The sequence below is a fragment of the Trichosurus vulpecula genome, chromosome 4 (genome assembly GCF_011100635.1).
Source record: "Trichosurus vulpecula isolate mTriVul1 chromosome 4, mTriVul1.pri, whole genome shotgun sequence".
Classification (NCBI taxonomy): Eukaryota; Metazoa; Chordata; class Mammalia; order Diprotodontia; family Phalangeridae; genus Trichosurus; species Trichosurus vulpecula.
In genome coordinates, this window is record NC_050576.1 from 214,163,358 (window position 1) to 214,185,116 (window position 21,759).

At 49.2% G+C, this 21,759-nt stretch overlaps 1 protein-coding gene across 1 annotated transcript in view; it reads left to right on the top strand.

Annotated features, from left to right (window-relative positions):
- The window catches only part of FASN (fatty acid synthase), a 53,939-nt gene that overhangs the window by 16,509 nt on the left and 15,671 nt on the right, over window positions 1–21,759 (top strand). The window contains exons 9-23 of the mRNA XM_036754110.1: window positions 1,349–1,808; window positions 2,344–2,531; window positions 3,189–3,378; window positions 4,902–4,996; window positions 5,706–5,840; window positions 6,595–6,798; window positions 8,674–8,789; window positions 10,508–10,683; window positions 14,308–14,499; window positions 14,783–14,863; window positions 15,127–15,306; window positions 16,318–16,497; window positions 16,681–16,884; window positions 18,078–18,388; window positions 19,582–19,971. Coding sequence (XP_036610005.1) covers window positions 1,349–1,808; window positions 2,344–2,531; window positions 3,189–3,378; window positions 4,902–4,996; window positions 5,706–5,840; window positions 6,595–6,798; window positions 8,674–8,789; window positions 10,508–10,683; window positions 14,308–14,499; window positions 14,783–14,863; window positions 15,127–15,306; window positions 16,318–16,497; window positions 16,681–16,884; window positions 18,078–18,388; window positions 19,582–19,971 — 3,102 coding nt within the window. The remainder of the gene's footprint in view (window positions 1–1,348; window positions 1,809–2,343; window positions 2,532–3,188; window positions 3,379–4,901; window positions 4,997–5,705; window positions 5,841–6,594; window positions 6,799–8,673; window positions 8,790–10,507; window positions 10,684–14,307; window positions 14,500–14,782; window positions 14,864–15,126; window positions 15,307–16,317; window positions 16,498–16,680; window positions 16,885–18,077; window positions 18,389–19,581; window positions 19,972–21,759) is intronic.

Consider the following 21,759-nt stretch of genomic DNA (forward strand, 5'->3'; position numbering starts at 1 on the left):
AGAAGATAGGCAAGAGGTGATGCGGGCCTGAAAGAGTGTGATGGTAGTGAAGGGGGAGAGAAGGAAGCATACAGGAGACGAGAGAGGGAAGCAAGAAAACAAGTGATTGGTCTTCTGTGCAGGGTAAAGGAGAGCGAGGAGGTAAAGACAACACCAGGATGATAAACCTGAGTTACTGGAGACATGGTAGTACCCTAGACAGAAATAAACAAGTTCAGGAGGGGTCAAGTTTGAGAGGAAAGATAATGAGTTCTATTTTGATCATACTGAGTCTGAGAGGCTTATAGGACATCTCTGTGGAGATGGGAAGGTTTTGGGGAAAGGAAAATGAGTTCTGCTTTGTATGTGCTAAATTCGAAACTCCTATATAACATCCAAGTTGAAATGTTCATTAGGCAGGTGGGGACTGGAGCTCTGGAAAAAGACTAGAGTTCTAGAAATATAGATCTGATAGTTTTCTGCATAAAGGAAGAGAGTGCAGGGACCAAGACATAGCCTTGGAGTATGACGTGGATGGTGATCCAGCAAAGGAGACAGAGAAGTGGTGGTCAGAGAGGTAGGGAGAGAACAAAAACAGAAGCATCACAAAACTCACAGTCCAGGAATGTCCGAGGGTCAGCAGTGTCCAGTCCTGCAGAAAAGTCAAGAAGGATGACTACTGAGAAAAGGCTGTTGAACATGGTAGTTATGGGATCATTGGTAGCGGCCATGGTGAAGCATATTTTAATCCTGTTGTCTACCGTCAGTCCCTGTGTCTCCCTCCACTCTCAGGCCATGTTATATATGTATATATATATGTATTTTAAAGGAACCTCAAGGAGTACCTTGGGATCTTCATGTGAATAAAAACCACCACCACCATTCTAGTCTATGAAATCATACTCTGGGTGTCAATTTCTTTAGTTCTAAATCGAGGGGATAGTATGATTTCTAAGGTGCCTTCCAGATCAAGCCTTCTAAGATTTAGAGGGTAGGGCTCCCGCAGCCTGAGGGCCAGACATGGTTCACAGACAAATTAGAGTTCCTGTTTGGCCAGATAATAGCTACCTTCCCCAGGGATGTAATATTATAGAATGTTAGCCCCATTAGATTTACAAGAGAGTCATAAGCCATCTCCCAGGCACCGTGTTACTATCTGTAAAGCAGGGAAGATTTCCCTGGGTGCCATCCTTTAAGGTGTCATCAGTGATAGCAGGAGTGGGCGGGATTGGGTTCATTTAATAGTTCCAATTTGAGGTATAGGGAGGAAAGGGGCTACAGCAGCTGCAGAGAACAGGTTTTCTGATTGCCTTGGAGATGCTCCAGGGGTCACCCACATTCCCCTGCCTCATCTTGCACTTACCCACAGGTGCTTCTCTCTCTGGAACATGGGGTCTGGGCTCCTAACCTGCACTTCAAGAACCCCAACCCTGAAATCCCTGCCCTCGTGGATGGGACACTTCTAGTGGTGGACAAACCAATCCCTGTCAAAGGTGGCAACGTTGGCATCAACTCATTTGGTTTTGGTGGCTCCAACGTCCATGTCATTCTCAAGCCCAACACCAGACGAGACCGGTCCCTACGGTCCCCATCCTTACCACACCTGCTGCAGGTCAGCGGGAGGACAGAGGAAGCTGTAGAGACACTGCTGGAACAGGGCCAGTTGCAGGCCCAGGACCAGACTTTTGTGAGCATGCTCAATGACATTGCCGTGGTGCCCACAGCCAGCATGCCCTACCGAGGTTTCACTGTGCTTGGGGGTGAGAGCAATGCCAAGGAGGTACAGATGGTCGCCGCAGGTGAACGACCCCTCTGGTTCATCTGCTCTGGTAAGTTTTCCAGCCCCTTTGTCCACCCCATAAGCCATCTCTCAGGGGCCAAGGCTTTATTCTAATCATGGCATCTTAGCGTTGAGAAGGACTCGTCCATTCCTGTTTCCAGATGTACTAATCAATCCAATCACTAATTCTGTGATTCTTGTTTCTACCAACACGTAATGTTAAGGCGTTCTAAATCCTCATTACATCTCATTTTATCATTTCCTCATTTCTGGGAGAGGAAGGGTGAGGACTAAAAGAATGATAACATTGCTCTTTATAAGAAATTCATCTGTGCTTGTGGCAGTTACTAAACTTCCCTCTTCTCCCTCCTACCCCATCCCTGCGTCTTCTCTTCTTCAGGCTCAGTAATCCCCCACTCAGCATCAAGGGATCCTCCCACACACACACCTGACAGTCTTTCCCCTCTGTGGCTACCCTGAAGTGGGCCAGGGGGTGAGGCAAATACCTCCTTCCATGCAAATGGGAGGGGAAAAGGAGGCTAGGGTTTAAACTAAGCAACCTTATCCTCCCACCCCTCCAACAGGTATGGGCACACAGTGGCGGGGGATGGGCCTGAGTCTCATGCGACTGGACATCTTTCGCAACTCCATCCTGCGTTCTGATGAGGCTGTGAAAGCATACGGCCTCAAGGTGTCTGACCTGCTACTGAGTACTGATGAGACCACCTTCGATGACATTGTCCATGCCTTTGTTAGCCTGACTGCCATTCAGGTAGGAAAGAGCACACTTCCCCATTCCTCTGTGCACCTCTTCCAACAGACCTTACCACCCACCCACTCATATAAAACCAGTCATCCTTTACTCAAGAAAACGGCTTTAGAAGACCTATGGGATTATTTTTCTTCCTGAGAACCTCATGATGGGGGGAGGGGGGTGGCCTGATGAGACATTGTCATGAGCTGCTTGACTCAGGTTTCTTAGCCAGACTGTGTGAGGGGTGGTCTGGCCAGTAGCTTGATGGGTTCAGTGTAGAACCTGTTGCTAATGAGACCAAGGTCATGGGTTCAATCCCAGTTTGGTCCAGAAGGTGTCACACAGAGAACAATTCTATTCATTGGTCAAAAAGTAGGACCTTAATTTTGGCCAGACAGCTAACACATCGCTGGTCTAGTGGGGAACGGAATCAGAAGGTGTAACTGACTTTCACCCTATTACCCTATCGCCCTTGTGTGCGAAGGACAGTTTTTAATGCTCGAGTACTCCCCCAATTCCCCCTATGCCAAGAATCTCAGGATCCAGCAAAGAAATGGCCCAGGACTGGGTGGCGCTGTACTATCACTTTCAGATAAGAGGCTAAGGAAAGTATTAATTGGAGGGTCAGTGATCGTTGGTCTGATTCACTTCTCCCTGTTAACTCTCTCTCTGCAGATTGCCCAGATTGACATGTTGATGGCGATGGGCTTGAAGCCAGATGGCATCATCGGGCACTCCTTGGGTGAGGTGGCCTGTGGCTATGCTGATGGCTGCCTCACCCAGAATGAGGCTGTCCTTGCTGCCTACTGGAGAGGCCAGTGCATCAAAGATGCCAAGTTCCCTGCAGGAAGCATGGCAGCTGTGGGTAGGTGTCTCAGAACTGCCGTGCCTTTTTGTGGGGCTGCCTAGTCCAGGCTCCCCTGAGAAGTTAGGACAGAGACAGATCAGAAATAGTCCCTTGGCCCCGAGCAGACTATGGATTGACTAGCCTGGGAGGTAAAGGTCTGTTTTGTCTTCACTGATCACCTCTATCATTTGTTTGGTTGAGAATTTTCCCCCTACCCATAGTTGTGCAAAATACCCCCTTCTAGGCATCCTGTGGGTGAAGAAACCACACAGAGCAGTGGAGCCTGGAGAATTTAGGTTTCTGCTCCAACTCTCCTTCCCAAGCTGCTATATGGCCTTGAACAAATTACTTCCCCTTTGCCTGGGCCTCATTTTTACCATCTATAAAATGCATAGCTTGGACAAGGTGATCTCCAAGGAGATCTTCCAACTGTCACATTCTATGGTCCTTCTCTTCTCCCAGGGTGTTAATTATCCACTTCGTGATTGTTCATGACAAATGTTTAACTCCAGGCTAGCTTCCAGCCCTGCTTCCCGGCCACCGTCCAGGAAATGCTAACTCATTTTAATATTAACCTAAATTAAACGATCGGAAGATGAATCCACAGCAGTTGGGTTTTTTGTTTGTTTTGTTTTAAGTCCTGCAATATATCCCAAAACTAAGTAGAAGTTATCTTTGTGCTGGACTTGGAGTCAGAAGGCCTGGATAAATGTCCCTGCTCTGCCAAACTGTGGCCTGAACCAAGTCAGCTCCCTCTTTGATCCTCCATCCTATCACTGGCAAAACAGGAATGGCAATACTGCCGTGTGTATTTCATAGGGTGCTGTATCAATTCAAGCTCTTCTTTTCCTCCTTATCCTCATTACTATTGTCTTCTGCTGAGTTAACCATCCCACTCAAGACCTTGCCAGAACTAACCATTGGGAACAGTGGAGCCTTACTGCTCCCCTTAAGGAGTTTACTCTTTAATGTAAAAATAGATAGAAACATAATTAAACACAGATCATGCAGCCATTGCAACAGTGCCTGGAGAGGAAGGAAGACGTTGCATTAGGAATGTTTCTGACAAGTCTGAGAAAGGCAGGCTTAAACCATAAAAGTGGGTGGTGAGGGGGAGGCGGAAGGCCTAAGCGTAGAGCTATTAGAAATATCTGGCCCAGAAAGCCCAAGGCTTGACCTGGATATACCCTGGCGGGGGAGGGCTGCACCTGAGCTTCTTGAGGTATGTACTTCAGTATCTCCCCTCTCCTCCTTCCTAAACTCCACTGAAGCTTATAACCTCCTGCCCCATCCCCTCACAGCCAGGGGATCCAGCTGGTGGAAGCACCCGTACGTGCTAAACTTGCACATGCTTGTCCTCAAGTACTTGTACTTGTCATCCCTACTAGGTCCACAAAAGTCCACTATAGGGGAAGGACCCTGGGAAAAAATGAGTCTCTGCGCCCCACAGAAAGGGCCCTAATCTTACTGGGGGTTCCATTCCTCCTGGAGCCTCTTGGCCCTTTGTGATTTGAAGTGACACTTTTGCTCCCCATTTATAGGGCTGTCGTGGGAAGAATGCAAACAGCGCTGTCCCAAGGGTGTTGTCCCTGCCTGCCATAACTCTGAGGATACTGTCACCATTTCCGGGCCGCAGGTGAGTGGAACCCTGGGCTGGAGGAAGCTCTGGAGAAGCCAGCCTTCCAGGCAGCAGGGAACTTCTCATATTTCCTCTTAGACACAGAGGCCTCGAGGTCACAGGTGCCTCACCTGGGACTTGGGGGCACAACTGGGGCTAGCCAGTTTTTTCAGGGTGTTTCTAAGAAGCCTTGTTTAGAATGAGGGCTCAGATCCTGAGCTGAGAGCATCAAGCGGCTGCTTTGGGTAGTCTGACACTTAAGAGTGTTCTGGCTCTCCTCCTCCGAGCCTCATGCATAAATCACAGGCCCTTTTCTGTGAGATGCAGGTCGGTGTAATGGAAAAAGCAGTCCTGTATTCACCAGCGTGCTGCCACAAGCCCAGCACTGCCATGAGCTAGCTCTGTGACTTTGTGCCAATCCCTTCGCCTCTGCGGGCCTCAGTTCTCCCTGCTCCCCATAAAATAAGGTGGTTGGACTTGGTGATTTCTTGGGGTCTCCTTCTGGCTCTAACATTCTGTGACTTTCAGCTGGCTTTTCAGACAAATGAGCAAGTCATATATTCCAGCAAATAGAGTCGTGGCTTTGGGAGTGATAGTTTAAGAAATGATAGGAAAGACACTGACCAAGCCCTCCCTCTTCCCTACTTCCCCCAATGCTTCCCGCTTTTGTTTCCATGAAGAGAGAAACTCAAGGGAACTGACCCTGTTCATTTCCCTCCTTTCCCAGGCTCTGGTAAGCAAATTCATCGAGGAGCTGAAGGCTGAGGGGGTGTTTGCTAAGGAAGTGAGGACGGGCGGCGTTGCCTTCCACTCCTACTTCATGGAGTCCATCGCTCCCATGTTGCTCCAGGCCCTGAAGAAGGTGAGTGAGAGGGAGTCGGGGAGCTGTCACATACCAGACACCCCCACCCTCTAGGAAGCACCCTCTAGGGAGGGTGTAGGAATGGGGAATACAAAAAGAGCCAAAGGCCCGGGGCTGTCCTCCATGAGCTTATAGTCTAATGGGGAAACAGGACAAGTTACAGAGTAGGTGAGGCGGGTTCTAGCTAGCTTAGCTTGTTGCCTTAAAGTCACTACACACCCATCCCCGAGCCTCTGTTTCTTCACCTGTAAAATGACATTAGATTGGAGGTCCTCCCGTGTCCTTCAGCTCTTACCATTCCTTACCGGGGGGGGGGGGGGGGGGGTCGGGAAAGGCTTCCTGTAGCAGGGCTGGGGGTGGGGGGTGGGTATGGATTGGTGGAGTGAAGGGATGGAAGTATTATAAGAGGGGAGAAGAGTATGTGCTTTTCGAGGTCTGTTGAGCTTTTCAGTCCTTTTGGGGAACAGGTTTGGAGACTCGGAAACAATTTAAAGCCAAGTTAACACCTGGGCCAACATGGGGCCTCTGAAGGCACCTTCCCCTTCCCCTCCATTCTGAGCTCATGTATTTTTTAGAATGAGACTGAGGACAAAAATTAAAGAAGAAACATAATAGCGGGTTGGTTTGGGGAGTAGGGTGGGGGTGGGAGGAGGATGGAAGGAGAGAAAGAGTACCAGCAAAAAATTGGAGTGACTGGAATAGGCACCAGGGCTACAGTAACATCTCTGTTTAATCTTGGGCATCTCTCACACAGGTGATCAAAACCCCCCGGGCCCGCTCCCCGCGCTGGCTCAGTACCTCCATCCCTGAGAGCCAGTGGAAGAGCCCCCTGGCCCAGACATCCTCAGCAGAATACAATGTCAACAATCTGGTGAGCCCAGTGCTCTTCCAGGAGGCCCTGAGGCACGTCCCCGACAACGCCGTGGTGCTGGAGATCGCCCCCCATGCCCTCTTGCAGGTAGAGGCACCCCTGGGGGAGGCCAGACTCAAGCATGCCAGCAGTATTACCGATGGGTTTGAGTGGCAGCGAGAGGCATTCCTCGATGGCATAGCACAATATGTACCTGGATGAGGTGGAGATTTTAACTGACGTGGAGTCCTTGCCATTGAGGAACTTTCAGTAAGCAGATGAGACATAATAAATACCAGTGGATCTAATACGTAAAATTAGAGTTGGAAAATGAAGCACGTGGTGGGATCTGAACGGGAAAGTTCCTTCAAGGCCACGGTTCTGGCCCTCAAGTAATTTATAGCATCATTAGAGGTGATGAGGAACATGAGGACACTGCTATCAAACCCTCCTTTTCCCCCCACCACAAAAACGTGTTTAAAATGCAATCATGTCTTCTAAGATACATGTGCCATATGGACTCAGAAAACAGGGAGCCAATGAGGGCCAGTGTGGTAGGGTGCGTGGAGCACTAGACTCAGAGTCAAGCAGCCATGGGTTCAAATCCTGCTTCTGACACTTAGTACTCCATGTGACCCTGGGCGAGTGGCTCAGCTTCTCTAGGCCTCAGTTTCTTGTTAAATGAAGGGCTTGGACTCCACAGGTCTGTAAAGGTCCCCTATCTCTAAATCTATGTTCTTCTGAATAAGAGCTAAAGTGATTTAGGGAAAACTTCCAAGAAAAGATAGATCTTGATGATAAAGGAGTATTTGGAAGGCTATTGAGAAAAGAGGGCCGGATGGCCAAGGGGGAACCAGGCATCGAATTTCATGCAGGAAGCTAGAAATAACCTTGATTTAAATGGAGGAGATCTTTTGGGGAGTGGATTGGACAGGTGGGGCCAGATTTTGGAGTTCAGGTGGTGAATGACCATTTTCGGCTCCTGGGCCTTTAAAGGAGCGAGAGGTTTAAAGATTGATTTGATGGGTTTGTGTGGGTTGAACTTGGGGAGATGAGCTGGCAGGGTGGTTCAGCATCTGAGTAGGAGGTGATGAGGTCTTGGACTAGAGTGGGGACGGAGGAGAGACAGATAGGAGAAAAGCGTTTGAAGAAAAATCAGGATTGAATGACCGTGTCTGCGAGGTCCCTTCCATCTCAATCTACAATGCTCTGAAGAGGAATCGATCAAAGTTAAGTCAGACTTTGAGCTTAGGTGACTAGGAAAATGGTAGTGAGGGTGAAAGAATGCTGAATGTTAGGACCCTGCTTGATCTGAGCCTGGCAGCTTTAAGGTGATGTCAGGACATTCAAGTGCAAATGTCCAGGCTTGCAGGTGGATTTGGATGTGTTTGAGATACTGAAGGGAAAGAGTGGAGAGAAACACTGAGGACAGAACTCTGAGAAATATCTGAAATTCAGTGGGTGGGAGGAGGGGACTGACTAAAGGAGAAAGAGGAGTGAGGAGACCCATAATAAGGCCACATCGCCAAAGCCAAGGGAGAGGGGATGGCCAGATCCAACCTTACTACAGAGAGACTAAAGAGGGTGATAATTGAGGAAGTGCCATCAGCTTTGATGATGGGCAGGTCCTAGGATCCTGAGAAGTTTTTCAGTGGGGGCATAAAACAGACTGGGAAGAAAAACAGAAATCGTGATCATATAGATACTATATGGGACCGCACTTAGAAGGATTTGGAGACAAAGGAAGGGAACCATAAGAGTCAAGCGAGGGTTTAGCTACCAGGATGCACCTCCTGGCTAAGGAGCAGAGCAGAAAACAGCCGGGGTTGGGATTAGGGCTGAACTGAGCCCCTCAGCTCTCCAACACCTGAGGAAGGACGCCTGTGCTGAGCAAAAAATGACCTTTTGCGCTCTCTGCCCGTTTGTAACCTTGATCATACGACTTCTTCCCTGACTTCTGGGTCTTCCCCTGCTCCCACCTAGGCAGTCCTGAAGAGAGGCTTGAAGCCAACCTGCACAATCATTCCTCTGATGAAGAAGGACCACAAGGACAACCTGGAGTTCTTCCTCACCAACGTTGGAAAACTCCACCTAACCGGGTAGGGGAGTCTGGCAGGAGCCAGGAGGGGAGAGGCTGCTATTCACCCTCCACAAGGAGAAACTTATAATTAGCCCACGTTTCACCATCACAGCCCCACATGGGGACCCTAGAAAAAGAGAGTTCCACTAATATGGAAATATGTTTTACATGATTGCATATATACAACTTGTATCAAATTGCTTGCCATCTTAGGAAGGAGGGAGGGAGAAAATTTGGAACTCAAAACCTTATTTTTAAAAATGAATGTTAAAAATTGTCTTTACATGTAATTGGAAAAAATAAAATTCTATTTAAAAGGGGGAAAAAATAAAAAGAGAATTCTAGCCTAGTTTAGCCAAACTCTCCTCTAATATAGAAGAGATATGGATAACTCAGATACCATTTAGTTTTGTTAGATTCGCTTACCTGTCTAAACACCCTAAGCACTCCCACTTCCTGTCTGTCTGATTCCTGTCTTACCCTCGCTCAGCCCAAGTGAAATCCGGTACTGCTGGCAAGGGCATGGAGGTGTACCTGGTTCAGTTACTTAGTTCACAAAGCAGTTATCCACCCATGGGTAATGGATACTGACTTGTATATGGTGGCTATAAAACAGAAAGAGCTTGGTTGTTGGGTTGCATTTTTTTTTTAATTAACAAATATACAAGAATTGATATGACTTTTATCAGTGTTGACACCTTCAAGGTAGTTCCTCTGGGAAATTAGACATTTACTTCAAACGATGCTGCCCTCAAAATATTTCAGGAACTCCTGGGAAATGTTTTTCAAGCTAGCTTAAAAGACACACCTTGCTTCTAACCTAAAATGGTATTGCTCTGCTTCATCACCCACCTTATTCATCAGTCTTAGCTCCCAGAGTCTTTGGGCTATTTCTAAAAATCAAATCTGACTCCAAGGAATATTTGCTAGCATTTACTTCAGTAATTCAAGGTTCCATAATTTGCCCCATACAATTACTCCTTCTACCAACCCCTCCAACTCGGGAAAAAGTCTTTAAGGTTTCTGTGGTCTGAAAAATTCACTACAGACAACCTAGGGTTGTCACCCATGGAGGGCTTTTTGATTCTTCTCTTCAATTGTAGTTTTTTAGAGGGCCCACCCAAGAAATGAGCCACTTTTGGTTAGACAGATCTGGTGCTGTGAACCTAATGATGAGTCCCTCTGAATTTGGCCAGGCTCATCCCTTACTGGGCCTGGACTCAGTGTCTGCAGCTCAATGTAGCTAGGATTCCATCGGTGCAGCCTTCAAGAACCAAGGTGACCTCCAAAGCTTGATGAGATGTTGATGGAGGACTTGAGTGACAGTCTCTCTCATTAAGGAAAATAATGTGCTCCAACAGGCTTGTGTAAAAGTATGCCTGCTGCAAAGATAATTTCCAAAGAGGAGGTCAGAATCATTTGGAGCATCAGCAGTATCATGAAAGGCGTCTGTCTTTGCAAGGTGACTGAGGCGAGCATTCATTTGGGTTTGTTAGTTCTGATACAGTTATTAACCATCAGTGTCATTACTCAGAGGCTCATCTTCAGGTAGGGATTAGAATAGGTAACCTGTGAGATCACTTCCAAAACTGTTTTCTGACTGCCTCATAATTTCCCCTTATATATTTGACTTTCTAAGGAAAATTGGTCTGGGTATCCCCCCAAGAAGTCCTGTGTCTTCTGTATGTCTAAGGTTCTGATTCAATCTCCTGTTGTTCTCTCTTTCTCTCACTTCAGCACCAACGTGAATCCCAATGGCCTCTTCCCACCTGTGGAATACCCTGCCCCTGTAGGAACACCACTCATCTCCCCTCATATCAAATGGGACCATAGCCAGAATTGGGACGTCCCCTCTACCAGTGACTTCCCCAATGGCTCTGGAGGCTCCTCTTCCTCCACCGTCTACAACATTGGTGAGGTTCCTCCCTCCCTGCTCTGGGTCTAGGGGAGCCCTTAAGGGTCTGGCCAAGGTCAGAGCACAGAGGGAATCCAGCCCATCCCACCCGGGGCCTGTAGCTGACGGTCTTGCATATCTTGCCGATGGAGATCTTTGGCATATACCTCTAGCCCTCGCAGTATTGGACTTTATATGTTGGACAGAAAACATCCTGTCTCACAGAGAGAGTTCGGAATGGGGTGGAGAGGACCCAGTCTGGACTCAGTTTCATGGAAGCTTTAGATGGTGCCAGTTCCAAACTCTCAGAGTTGTTTCTGTTTCCCTATTGCCTTCCTGTACAGCGTAAGAAGCCGCTTCAGCTAGTGGGAAGGGAGCCTGTTATGGGCTAGGGAAAGATATAGACTGGCAGTAGTCTGGAGACTTGAGTTCTGGCCCTGGCTGTGCCACCTTAGGCAAGTAGCTTCTCAAACCTTGGCCTTCGTGTTCTCTGTAGGGAGAGGGGGTTAAACAAGATGAGCTCTGAGGTCATGTTTGTGATGGCATTTACTGAACCCCGTCTCTTTTTATTCCAGCCCTCTCCTATGTCCTGGGGAGACATACAGTAAGGTGGGGATCCTCAAAGAGCTCACAGTCCCTCTAGGAAATGACCTTGACATTTTTATAGCTGGAGGGGTACAAAACTGAGGTGCTGCCAGATGTGGATGTGGGTATTTGTAGCCACCTACCTACCGCCAGGAAGGTTGTGCTCACTAGAGAGATGAGAACATGGAGGCTACTTGTCCACATTTAAGGAAAAGCCTGAATGTTGTAGCCTGTACAAGGGAAAGTGAGGAGAGGAGGCCCACTAGATGAGAACAGAGGAGCCATGCTGAGGAAATAGACTGAATGGGTAGGATGTGGCCAGATTGTGAAGAGCCTTGAATGCCAGGGGCAAAGAGGTTGGGCCCCCTCTCTCCAGGCAAAGGGAAGGTCTGTTGGTTGATTAGGCATGACCTAATTGATAAAAACTGGTCTTTAAAAAGATTACCACCCTTTTAGCGTCTCAAGCACAAAGCTGCCAACCAAACTCTTATTAGCATTGTGTAAGAGAGATAGGAGGAGGAAGACTGGAGGTAGGGTGGGAACCTTGTTAGGAGTCCATTGGCTATTGCAGCAATTGGGTGTGGGGGGGAGGTGACAAAGGCCAGAAGTGTGGGGTAGCAGCAGGGAGAATAGAGGTGAACGAATAAATCCATCTGGCTTGTCAAAGAACACTCAAAGGCCCTGACGAAACCTCGGTTATCCAGACATCTGCTAGACGTCTCCCACAGCTAACAGCAGAGAGGCCGATGGTTTCCTTACTAGAGCTTCAGTTTCCTTCTCTCTAAAGTGGAGATGACGTCACTTACCTCTCAGTGGTAAGGACCCACTGCGAAAACAGCTGGGGAAGCCAGCCTGAGAGGGATGGGAGATTCTAAAAAAAGCGACACAAACAGGGGCGGTTCATGTGAGGAGAAGGGGGTTTGTTTGTGGTTTTTCTGAAGACAGTGAAGTAGAGGCCCAGGGATGTTTAAAAGAAATGTTTAGAGGACGGATGCTCACCTTTAGTTGGGGTGGATGGGGCAATGTGAACCGGCAACAGAGGGAAAGCCAGAACTGCTCAATTCTCACGCTCTGGTTTCCTCTGCCAAGAAAAACACTATTGATTCTGAGAATGGCAGAACAAAAACAGCCATAGGGACAGATGCCCAAGAAATGTAAGGAGGCAGTGAGAGAGGACCTGGCTGTCCTTGGTGCGTTTACGTCACCCAGCCCGGACGAGCGGTGTGCCTGGTTCTTGCTGGATGCAGTTGCTGAGGTTCTGGGGAATGGGAGAGGAACCAGAAGACGGGTGAAAGGCACTATCCAGATGAGAGAGATAGAGAGATGAGAACAGAGCCTACCAGCCATCAGCCAATGAGCTTGACTTCAGTTCTGGGGAAAGTTCTAAAATGCTTACTTGTAAGATGATTGGTGAACACCTAAAAAGGAAAGGGGTCGTTACTAGGAGCCAGCCTGGCTTCATGAAGAACTGGTCATACCGGATGAACCTCGTTCCCTTTTCGTGATAGGGTTATTAAACTGATTTGAGGGGAATGCTATAAATTCTGTTTACCCAGGTTTTAGCAAAGCTTTTGATGCTATTGAGAGGGGATGAGATGATAATATAATTAGATGAATTCAGGTATAAATGCACATATAAAAGCCTAACCAGTCCCCGTTGTAGGCAGACCTATGGTTTAGTACTGGTTTAGTAGCCAGACTCAAAAGTTGGTATTAGTTCATTGTCAGTGTGGCCAGAGGACTCCAGCAGCCTGGGTTTGGCCCTATCCTCTTTAGCATTTTATCACTGATTTAGATGAAGATATAGGTGACTTTTTTAGGTTTACATATGACGAGATGGAGGAGGCCTGTTGTTAGACAGCGGTTCTGAAAAAGTTCTGGGGGGCTTAGTGGACTACAGGTTTTTTGTTGTTGAGTTGTTGAGTCATGCTCGACTCTTCATGACCCCATTTGGAGTTTTCTTGGCAAAGATACTGGAGCGGTTTGCCATCTCCTTCTCCGGCTCGTTTGACAGATGAGGAACTTAGGCAGACAGGGTTAAGTGACTTGCCCAGGGTCACACAGCTCATAGATTTGAACTCAGGAGGATGTCTTCCTGATTCCAAGTCCAGTGCTCTATCTGCTGTGCCACCTAGCTTCCAGTATAAGTAAATAGAGATGTGACAGCCAAAAATTCAATATAGGACTTCTTAGAAATGCCTAGAAAGGCAATAAGGAAATGTATTAAGCACCTCCTATGTGCCAGGCACTGTATCATCCTCAGCCTTCCTGTTAGTCTCCTCATTTTACAATTGAAGAAACTGAGGCAGGCAGAGGTGAAGTGGCTTGCGCGGCTACTACATGTCTGAGGGTGGATTCAAACTCAGGGCCTCCTGCCTCCAGATCCAGTGTTTTCTCCGGTGCACATCCTTCTCTGCCCTCATCATACCTCATTTAGAGAGTTGTGCTTGCTTGTGGCCACCATAATTCTTAAAGGACACCGATAAGCTAGTGAGTGCCTGGAGGAGGGCATATCAGAAGAGGGTCATGTGAAGGCACCGAGGGCATTTAGCCTGGAGAAAAGAACACTTGGGGAAATACAGTAGCTGTCTTCAGGTGTCTGAAGGGCTACCTTGGCAGAGGATCTGGTCTGTGATCCTAGAGGGCAGAACCAGGAACAAGTGGGTCAGAGTTGCCACAAGGTCAGGAAAAACTGGCTAACAATTAGGTCTCTCCAAACGTTGCAGGGCAGCCTTGAGAAGCGGCTTCACCATCTTGGGGGAGGGGGCGGGGGGTGAGTGACCGCTTGTCATGGGTTGTAGTGGGGATTCTTCTTGCAGAGTGAGCCTCTCTCCTCAAAGTAGGAGAGGGCCGATCCCCAGGGGCCTAAGGATCAGGTCGCCACTGTACCGTCCTCCATGGAAAAGCGCCAGCCCCTTGGGCTCCCCTGTATCTGAGTGTTCTCCATTCTCTTCCCCATTGATGGGAAGGGAAGGGATGTGAGATAGCCTGCAGAGGTGGCCCATCCTTCCTGGGGGTGGTTGCCGAGGCCTGACTGGTTGTCCGCTTCCCTCAACAGATGCAAGCGCCGAATCCCCAGACCATTACCTGGTGGATCACTGCATCGACGGAAGAGTCATCTTCCCAGCTACGGGCTACCTGTGCCTGGTCTGGAAAACGCTGGCACGTTCCCTGGATATGGCCATGGAGCAGATGCCGGTGGTGTTTGAAGACGTCACTTTACATCAGGCCACCATCCTGCCGAAAAAGGGTGAGAGAAGAGTCAGGGCAACCCTGGTCAGCCTGTACCAAGGGCCCTGGAAATTTAATTTCTAAGGAGATCATTACCCCAGTTTCCAAAAGCCCTGGACTCTAGCAGGGAGGGAAATCAGATTTAAATCCTGAACCTTGTTTGTCTGAAAGACAACATCTGCCTGGTAAAATAATTAATGATTTGAAACTGGAAGTCCCAAGGTGTCGGTAAGAAAAAAAGGAATCATCTGTCCCTTCTATACCCATCGTCTCTTGAATGATCTGCTCTCTCTCCCTTACAGGTACCGTGTCTCTGGAAGTACGACTCATGTTGGCCTCTCGGACCTTTGAAGTGTCTGATAATGGGACCCTGATAGTGAGTGGTGAGTGAGGGATTCTCAGAGAGTGGATACCTTAGTCAAGTGACTCTGTATTCCTGAACGCTTTCCTTCTTTGGCATACAAGCCTGTCTAGGCCTCTTGGCCTCCCATCTGTAAGGTTTTCTCCACCATCCTCCAGTCTTGTAGCTTTCAACCTCCTGCTAATCCATGCCGTGCTAGTATTAACTGCTCACTAGGCCCAGCTGTGACACTGGACCCCTATCTGTTACCTCCTCGCCCTCAACCCCACCCCTGCTTCCTTGCAGGGAAAGTATACCATTGGGAGGAGCCAGAAGCCAGCATCTTCGGTTATCAGCCAGGACAGAGTCCAGCGGCCTCCACTGCCAAGTTCAGCCTATCCAAGGCTGATGTCTACAAAGAGCTGCGGCTTCGTGGTTACGACTATGGTCCCAACTTCCAAGGCATATTAGAAACCAACCTTGAAGGTGGGTCTGTGGTTTACTCCAGGAAGGCTCCCAAAGGGCCAGAGCATTAGGTCCGGTAGAGGGATGGGAGGGGCCCAGGCTTTGGAGTCACCTCTGCTTAACAGGTAAAGCCAGGGGTTTGTGGGGCTCCTTGACATGGCCCTTTCTCATCCACCCACCCCCCCCCCAAACCCAGGTGTCCCCAGCACTCTGGCTCTTAATGTCAGAGTCTCTTAATGTTCAGTCATTTTTCAGTCGTGTCTGACTTTTCATGGCAAAGATACTGGGGTGGTTTGTTATTTCCTTCTCCAGTTCACTTTATAGTTGAGGAAATTGAGGCAACGAGGGTAGAGTGACTTGCCCAGGATCACGCAGCTAGGAAATGTCTGAGGGTAGATTTGAATTCAGGAACATGAGTCTTCCTGACTCCAGTCTCAGCATTCTATCCACTGAACCACCTAGCTGTCCAGAGTCTCTTACTAGAACAGTCATTTTGGATTGAGGGGGGGCCCAGGGGGCACTGGTTATGGGTGCCTCCATTGCAACCTCGTAAGCTCCTTGAGAGCAAGGACTGCCTTTTTCCTCTTTTTATATGCCCAAGGCCTGGCACATAGTAGGTGCTTAATAAATGTTTATTGATTGGTTATTGATAGGTGAGACAGGGTGGGCTTCATATTTTATATAAGATTATCCAAGACAGATGTTTTGCCCCAAACTGGCCCCTTTCCTTCCATATATCTCAGGGTAGAGAAAAGTGATGTTAATAGGGAGTTCTGTAGTTTGGGGGCTCTCCTCTTGGGGAGTAAAAAAAAAACAAGCCCACTAAATCAAAGAGGGGGGACCCTATTTGAAGGCATCTTGCTGGAGCAACTGTTTTAGGTACCAGGATGCCACTCAGTGCTGGGCGGATGGGTGAAAGGGAAGGAAGTAGAACTGAGCTGGGAATAAGCACCCCAAGAAGCCTGTGTGGCGTCGGAGATCTGGAAGCTCTTTTGCTAAGGCTACGCTGACGAGCCCTTCTCACTGCCACAGGGAACCTGGGAAAGCTGCTGTGGAAGGACAATTGGGTGACCTTTTTGGACACTATGCTGCAACTCTCCATTGTGGGGGAATCTCAGCGCAGTCTCCGCCTCCCAACGCGCATCACCTCCATCCACATCGACCCTGCCACCCACCAGCAGAAAGTGTATCAGCACCAGGACAAGACACAAGGTAGCCCCTGGCCTCCTTGCTCCTCTCTGTTCTTGTCCTAGCTGTCAGTTTTGTGGGATCAAGAGTCTTCACCATGGCTGGGGGGCACGGTGGGGTAAGCAGGTACACATGTGATGGTGGGAGGGACCCAGACCATGCCACTGCCGCCCCCTCAGCAAGCTTAATTGTCCCAATCACCTGTAGTGGCAGATGCCTGGGTGGACCCCTGCTTGAGTCACACGGTGGCCGGAGGTGTCCTGATCACGAGGCTGCATGCCTCTGTGGCTCCTCGGAAGCAGCAGGAGCACCACACACCCATCCTGGAAAAATTCTGTTTTGTGCCTCACCTGGAGAGTGAGTGCTTGGCCAACAACACCGAGCTTCAGGGAGAGCTGCAGCAGTGTAAAGGTGAGGAAGCCTTGGAGTCTTCAATGCGGGCATTGAGGGAACTGGGCGAACGGAGAGACGCTAAAAAATAAAAACTCAGAGGTGGGCAAAGAGAAGATGAGTACTGATCCATTTACCCCATCTTGGAATGCAAGAACATGGGGCCTCCCTGTAAAGCCCAAGAGATCTAAACTAAACATGGCCACTTTCCTCAGTCATCCCTCAGAGGACTTATTGATGCTGATCTCCCTTCCAGACACGCTTTTGTTGGTCCACAAAGTATGGTGCCCACAACAGTCACCTCTGTTGTTTTGGATTTGCCACCTCTTCCCAATGCTAGACTGGCTTTGGGGACAAGCCACATCATGTTGTTGTTGCCTGCAGTCTCAGCACAAGACTAAAATGCCCACATCTTTGTCACACACACACGGCCATTAAGCTGGGCCTTCCCCATTCAAGCACAGGACTTAAGAGCTGTCTCATAGGAGGCCATCCACTCAGCCCATCCAGATCTTTCTTAATCTGGAGCCCGTGCCGTATTGGTGCTTTCTTCCCAGCTTGGTGCTGTGCACAGGTTTTCTGTGTGGTCTTTTTGAGACTTCAGGAGTTTTCAAAGGAACAGGCAAAGGTATCTCCTGACAGTTTAGTTGAGGTCATCTGCATTAGTCAAGGTTAAATTGGACGCAGAAAGGTTTAGAGAATTCGCAGATAGCGTCCTGGGTTTTCCAGAGAATAACTGGTGCCGAGAGAAACAACACCCTCGTGGTGATGTCTCTGTTGGAGCCTGGAGCACAGGTCAGACCCAGTGATGTTCATGCTCATTTTCTAAAAGTAAGAAGAGATGATAGGAGCAGGCTTCTCCTCTTTGAAAAGCAGGGTGAGGTCAAGGGAGAGGGAGAATGGTGGGGAACAGCCCCCAGTTCCTGCTTTTCCCCATGTCTTCCCAGGACATCTGAACATACTCAGTGTGACTTCATTTGCCCCTCAGCAAGCAGGATGAAGTCATCCCCTTGCCTCATTTTTAAATGGGGAAACTGAAGCCTGAGAAGGCAGAAATTTAGCCCAGTTAGCACAGCAAGTCAAATTGGCAGCTGTCCTGGAGTGAAAGATGACCCAGCCCCATGTCTTGGCTATCAACTAAGGATCCAGGGCCTCGTGCCCACCCCCCCACCTGGAAACCCCAGCCTTGCCTTACTTATCCTCACTCCTTGCAGGCCTGATCCAGAAACTGCAGACCAAGGTGGCCCAGCACGGGGTCAAGCTCTCCGTGCCAGGCCTCACTGGGGCACAAGCTGCTCCCTCCAAGGATCTCCCGCAGAAGGGGCTGCCTTATCTCCTTGCAGCTGCCTCCCAGCTGCAGCTCAACGGGAACCTGTCTGTGGAGCTGGGCCAGGTAGTAGCTCAGGAGTGGCAGCATTTACAGGAGGACCACCTGCTGGCAGGGCTCCTGGACTCCCTGGAGCTGAAGGCCTGTGTGGACACGGCCCTGGAAAACAGCTCCAGTCACAAGATGAAGGTGGTGGAGGCAAGTGTGGCATCCCAACAGGGGATAGGGTGTCTGTGGTAGGCTACCCAGAAGGCAGTGCCTGGAGGTGGGGAACACTAAAGATGGGGAAGGGAAGCCCGGGGCAGGCTCATCGCCTGGATTTACTCTGTGTCTCTCCCTACTTAGGGGAAAGACATTAAACTTCAGACTAGTTGCTAATCCAGGTTGGTGGAAAGAGCTTTCCCACACCAAGGAAACCATAGGCCCAGACCCTCACCCCACAATGTTTCCTTGAAACACGGGAATATAACCAACTAAATGGGCTTAGTAACTATGTACATTTACCACCTAAAGTATGATTTTTCAGTCATGAGGGAATCGAGGTCTCCTCTGGTATTCTTTACAGGAGGTTCAGTCTTGTTCATCTGCTCTGTGAATTACTTGCAGCCCACTTTGCATTCCTGCTTATCTCCATCTGCCCTGGGCCCCCACTCTTTGCTGTCCAGATGTTTGTGGGTTCCAGGAATCAAAGAATTGAGAGCTGGAGGGAGTCTTACCATTAGAAAGGGACATCATTTTGTCCAAGTCCTCCCTCTTACAGAGAAGGCCCTGAGTGAGGAAGGGTTTAACCAAGATAACACAGCACTAGCCAGCAGCAGAGCAGGAACAGGACCCGGTCCCCTGTTCTCTAAGGCAGTGGCTTTCTCCACCCTCGAGTCTCCTAGGGAATGCTAACTTTTCAACAGCGACCCAGAGGGACTGTAAATAGGAAGACAATCTGTGGTAAAACAAAAATTAGACCTCATATGACACGTGGCAAAGACAGCTGGCATGGTTCGAGTTACCTGGGCTGTCTCTTCCATCAGAGTAGTTACTCAGGAACTAAGTGGGCAGACTATAAGTTCCTTGTGGTCAGTGACTGTGCACTGTGCCCCTTTGGTAAATCCCACACCGGTCTGGCATAATCCTAGGCACATAGCAGACACTCAGTAAATACTTGGCTGGCAGGGCATTTAATCAGTGAAAACTTCCTGGAGGAGATAGTGAGATAGCTCTTAGAAGAATCTAGGGACCTAATGGGGTAGGGGTGGGGGTGGAAAGTGAAGCACAGAGACAGGGTGACAACTGCCCATGCAGTCCAGGGGCAGAAAGCAAGGCTGAGAAGCCTGGCCTGGGAAGTGCCTTTCCTTTCCCTGTCTCTGGCATTCACCCCTCTTCTCTTGATTTCAAAGGTTCTGGCTGGAGATGGCCACTTGTACTCCCGCATCCCTGGCCTTCTTAATAGCCAGCCCATGCTCCAGGTGGACTATGTCGCCACTGACCGGCAGTCCACATCCCTGGAAGGCCAGGAGGCTCAGTTACAACAGCAGGGCATCTCCCTGGGCCAGTGGGATCCCGATGAGCCTGCCCCCGACAGCCTGCACGGCACCGACCTCCTGGTGTGTAACTGCACCGTCACTGCCCTAAGGGAGCCCACCACTGCCCTGAGCCACATGGGAGCTGCCATCAAGGACAGAGGATTTCTGCTGCTGCATACTCTCCTCAAAGGCGAGACCCTGGGGGAGATCGTTGCCTTCCTTACCTCCTCCAACCAGCATCAGAGACAGAGCCTTCTGAGCCAGGTGAGGGTCGCTGGTGGTGGTTTTGTGATTATGTAATACTCCGTCCTGACCTTCCCCACCAAAAACCATTGGTTAGTGTCTCTACCTAGGCCTCGGTAATCCATCATGGAATTACATTGTTCCCCCCAAACTGATTTTCTTTTTGTTCGTCTGACCTTCCCTTCAGGGATCTTTATAGCACCCTCAGTGAGATCCCCTGTACAGCAAGGCCTTTTTATCAGTGGGGGGCAGGGGACATCTGATCACAGCGTGTAGCAGAAAGCTGAGTCTGTCATGGGAGTGTATACAACAGACTGCAGAAGGGGGGAGACTGGAGGCAGGAGGGGATTGTCCAGGGGAGAGGTGGTGAGGGGCAGTAATAAGGTGGAGGAGAAGGAAAAGATCCAGTACTCATTTAAAAGGGAAGAAGCCACAGGATTTAGTGACATTGGATAGAGAATGAAAGAGAAGGGCTGACGATTGAGGATGATGCCAGCTAGTATTTTAAGTTGCTTTAAAATTCTAAAAGCTCTTCGCATCTCTAATTTCACTGAAGAATGAGTGAAGTGGTTGGTCTCAGAAGAATCCTGTAATCACAAACTCCTCTCCAGACTGCATGCCCCCCCCCCATCCCCACCCCCACCCCCTAGTCCAGGATGGGCACACTCTCAAGGTCAAGGGCAGAGAGGTCAGGAATGTGGGCCATGGCTGTACCCTTTTCCCCCTAGGAAATACAAACTGTGAGAGTTCCCTCCCACTGCCCTCTCAACCCTCCTCCAAAGGAGAGAGAAACCATCTCCAGCTACCAACGGGGCTCACAGATAGCTGGGAGCTAGAAAGAGTCATAGGGACTACACTTAGTGATCGATGGCTGGGTCAGCCTTTTTTCTGTTTGGGGACCTTTGTTCCTTTCCCAGCTTTTGTTATAAAAGCTGAATCCCCACCTGTCTGGCCCCAATTAGGGATGGTGAGGGGGTGTCTGTTCTTAGTGACGTCAGGCAGCCAGGAGGTAGAAGAGAGCTTCCCCAAGTTGCAATAGCAGCAGACCTTAATTATGGGCTAAACATCTCTAAGATCCTCACTGAGTCCAGAGAGTGCAGCAGCCGATGGCTTCCAAGTCCCTCTGCATTGATCAGGGAAACACCCTTGCCCAGGCGTATAACTGAGGTCACAAGGGCTCAGGTGTGGTCTAGAATGCCCACGAAGACACTCAGCTACTAAAGTCATCCTGGGCCATGATGGAACTGCAAGAGCATTTGCCTGGACCAGGGGGACTCCGGCAGTTAACAGGCTGCAGGGGGCAGGGCTTTCAAGGGGATGAGCCTGTGCCAGGAACCACTGAGAGCCCAGAGTTAAAAGAAGCAGGAATTTTTTATTATCATGATTATTATTATTAATTTCTTTTTAAGTAAGGAGTAGGTCCAGGAATAACAGATCAAGGGCCTGGGTGGCAGTGGGATTTGAGGACATGGTGGGAAGAATGAAGAGAAAAGAAGCCGACCTAGCCAGTCCTGTTACAGCACAAGGTGATGTCACAGTGAGGAAGCAGGGAGCCAAAGAGGCTTTCGCTGCTGAGAGGAGAGCAGCATCAGAATGTGTGACTTGAGGACAGAGGAAGGAAAATGAAGAAGCAGAGGACAAGGGATAGGGACCTTGCTGCCCCCTCCCCCATTCAAAGGTTCAAAACCCTTAGATTATGAACTCCTCCCTAAGGGTAGGGACTGTCCTGTGCCTCTTCCACTGTTTAGCACAGCGACCGACCGACACTTTATAAGTGTTAATTGATTGATTCTAAGCATCTGTGAAGGA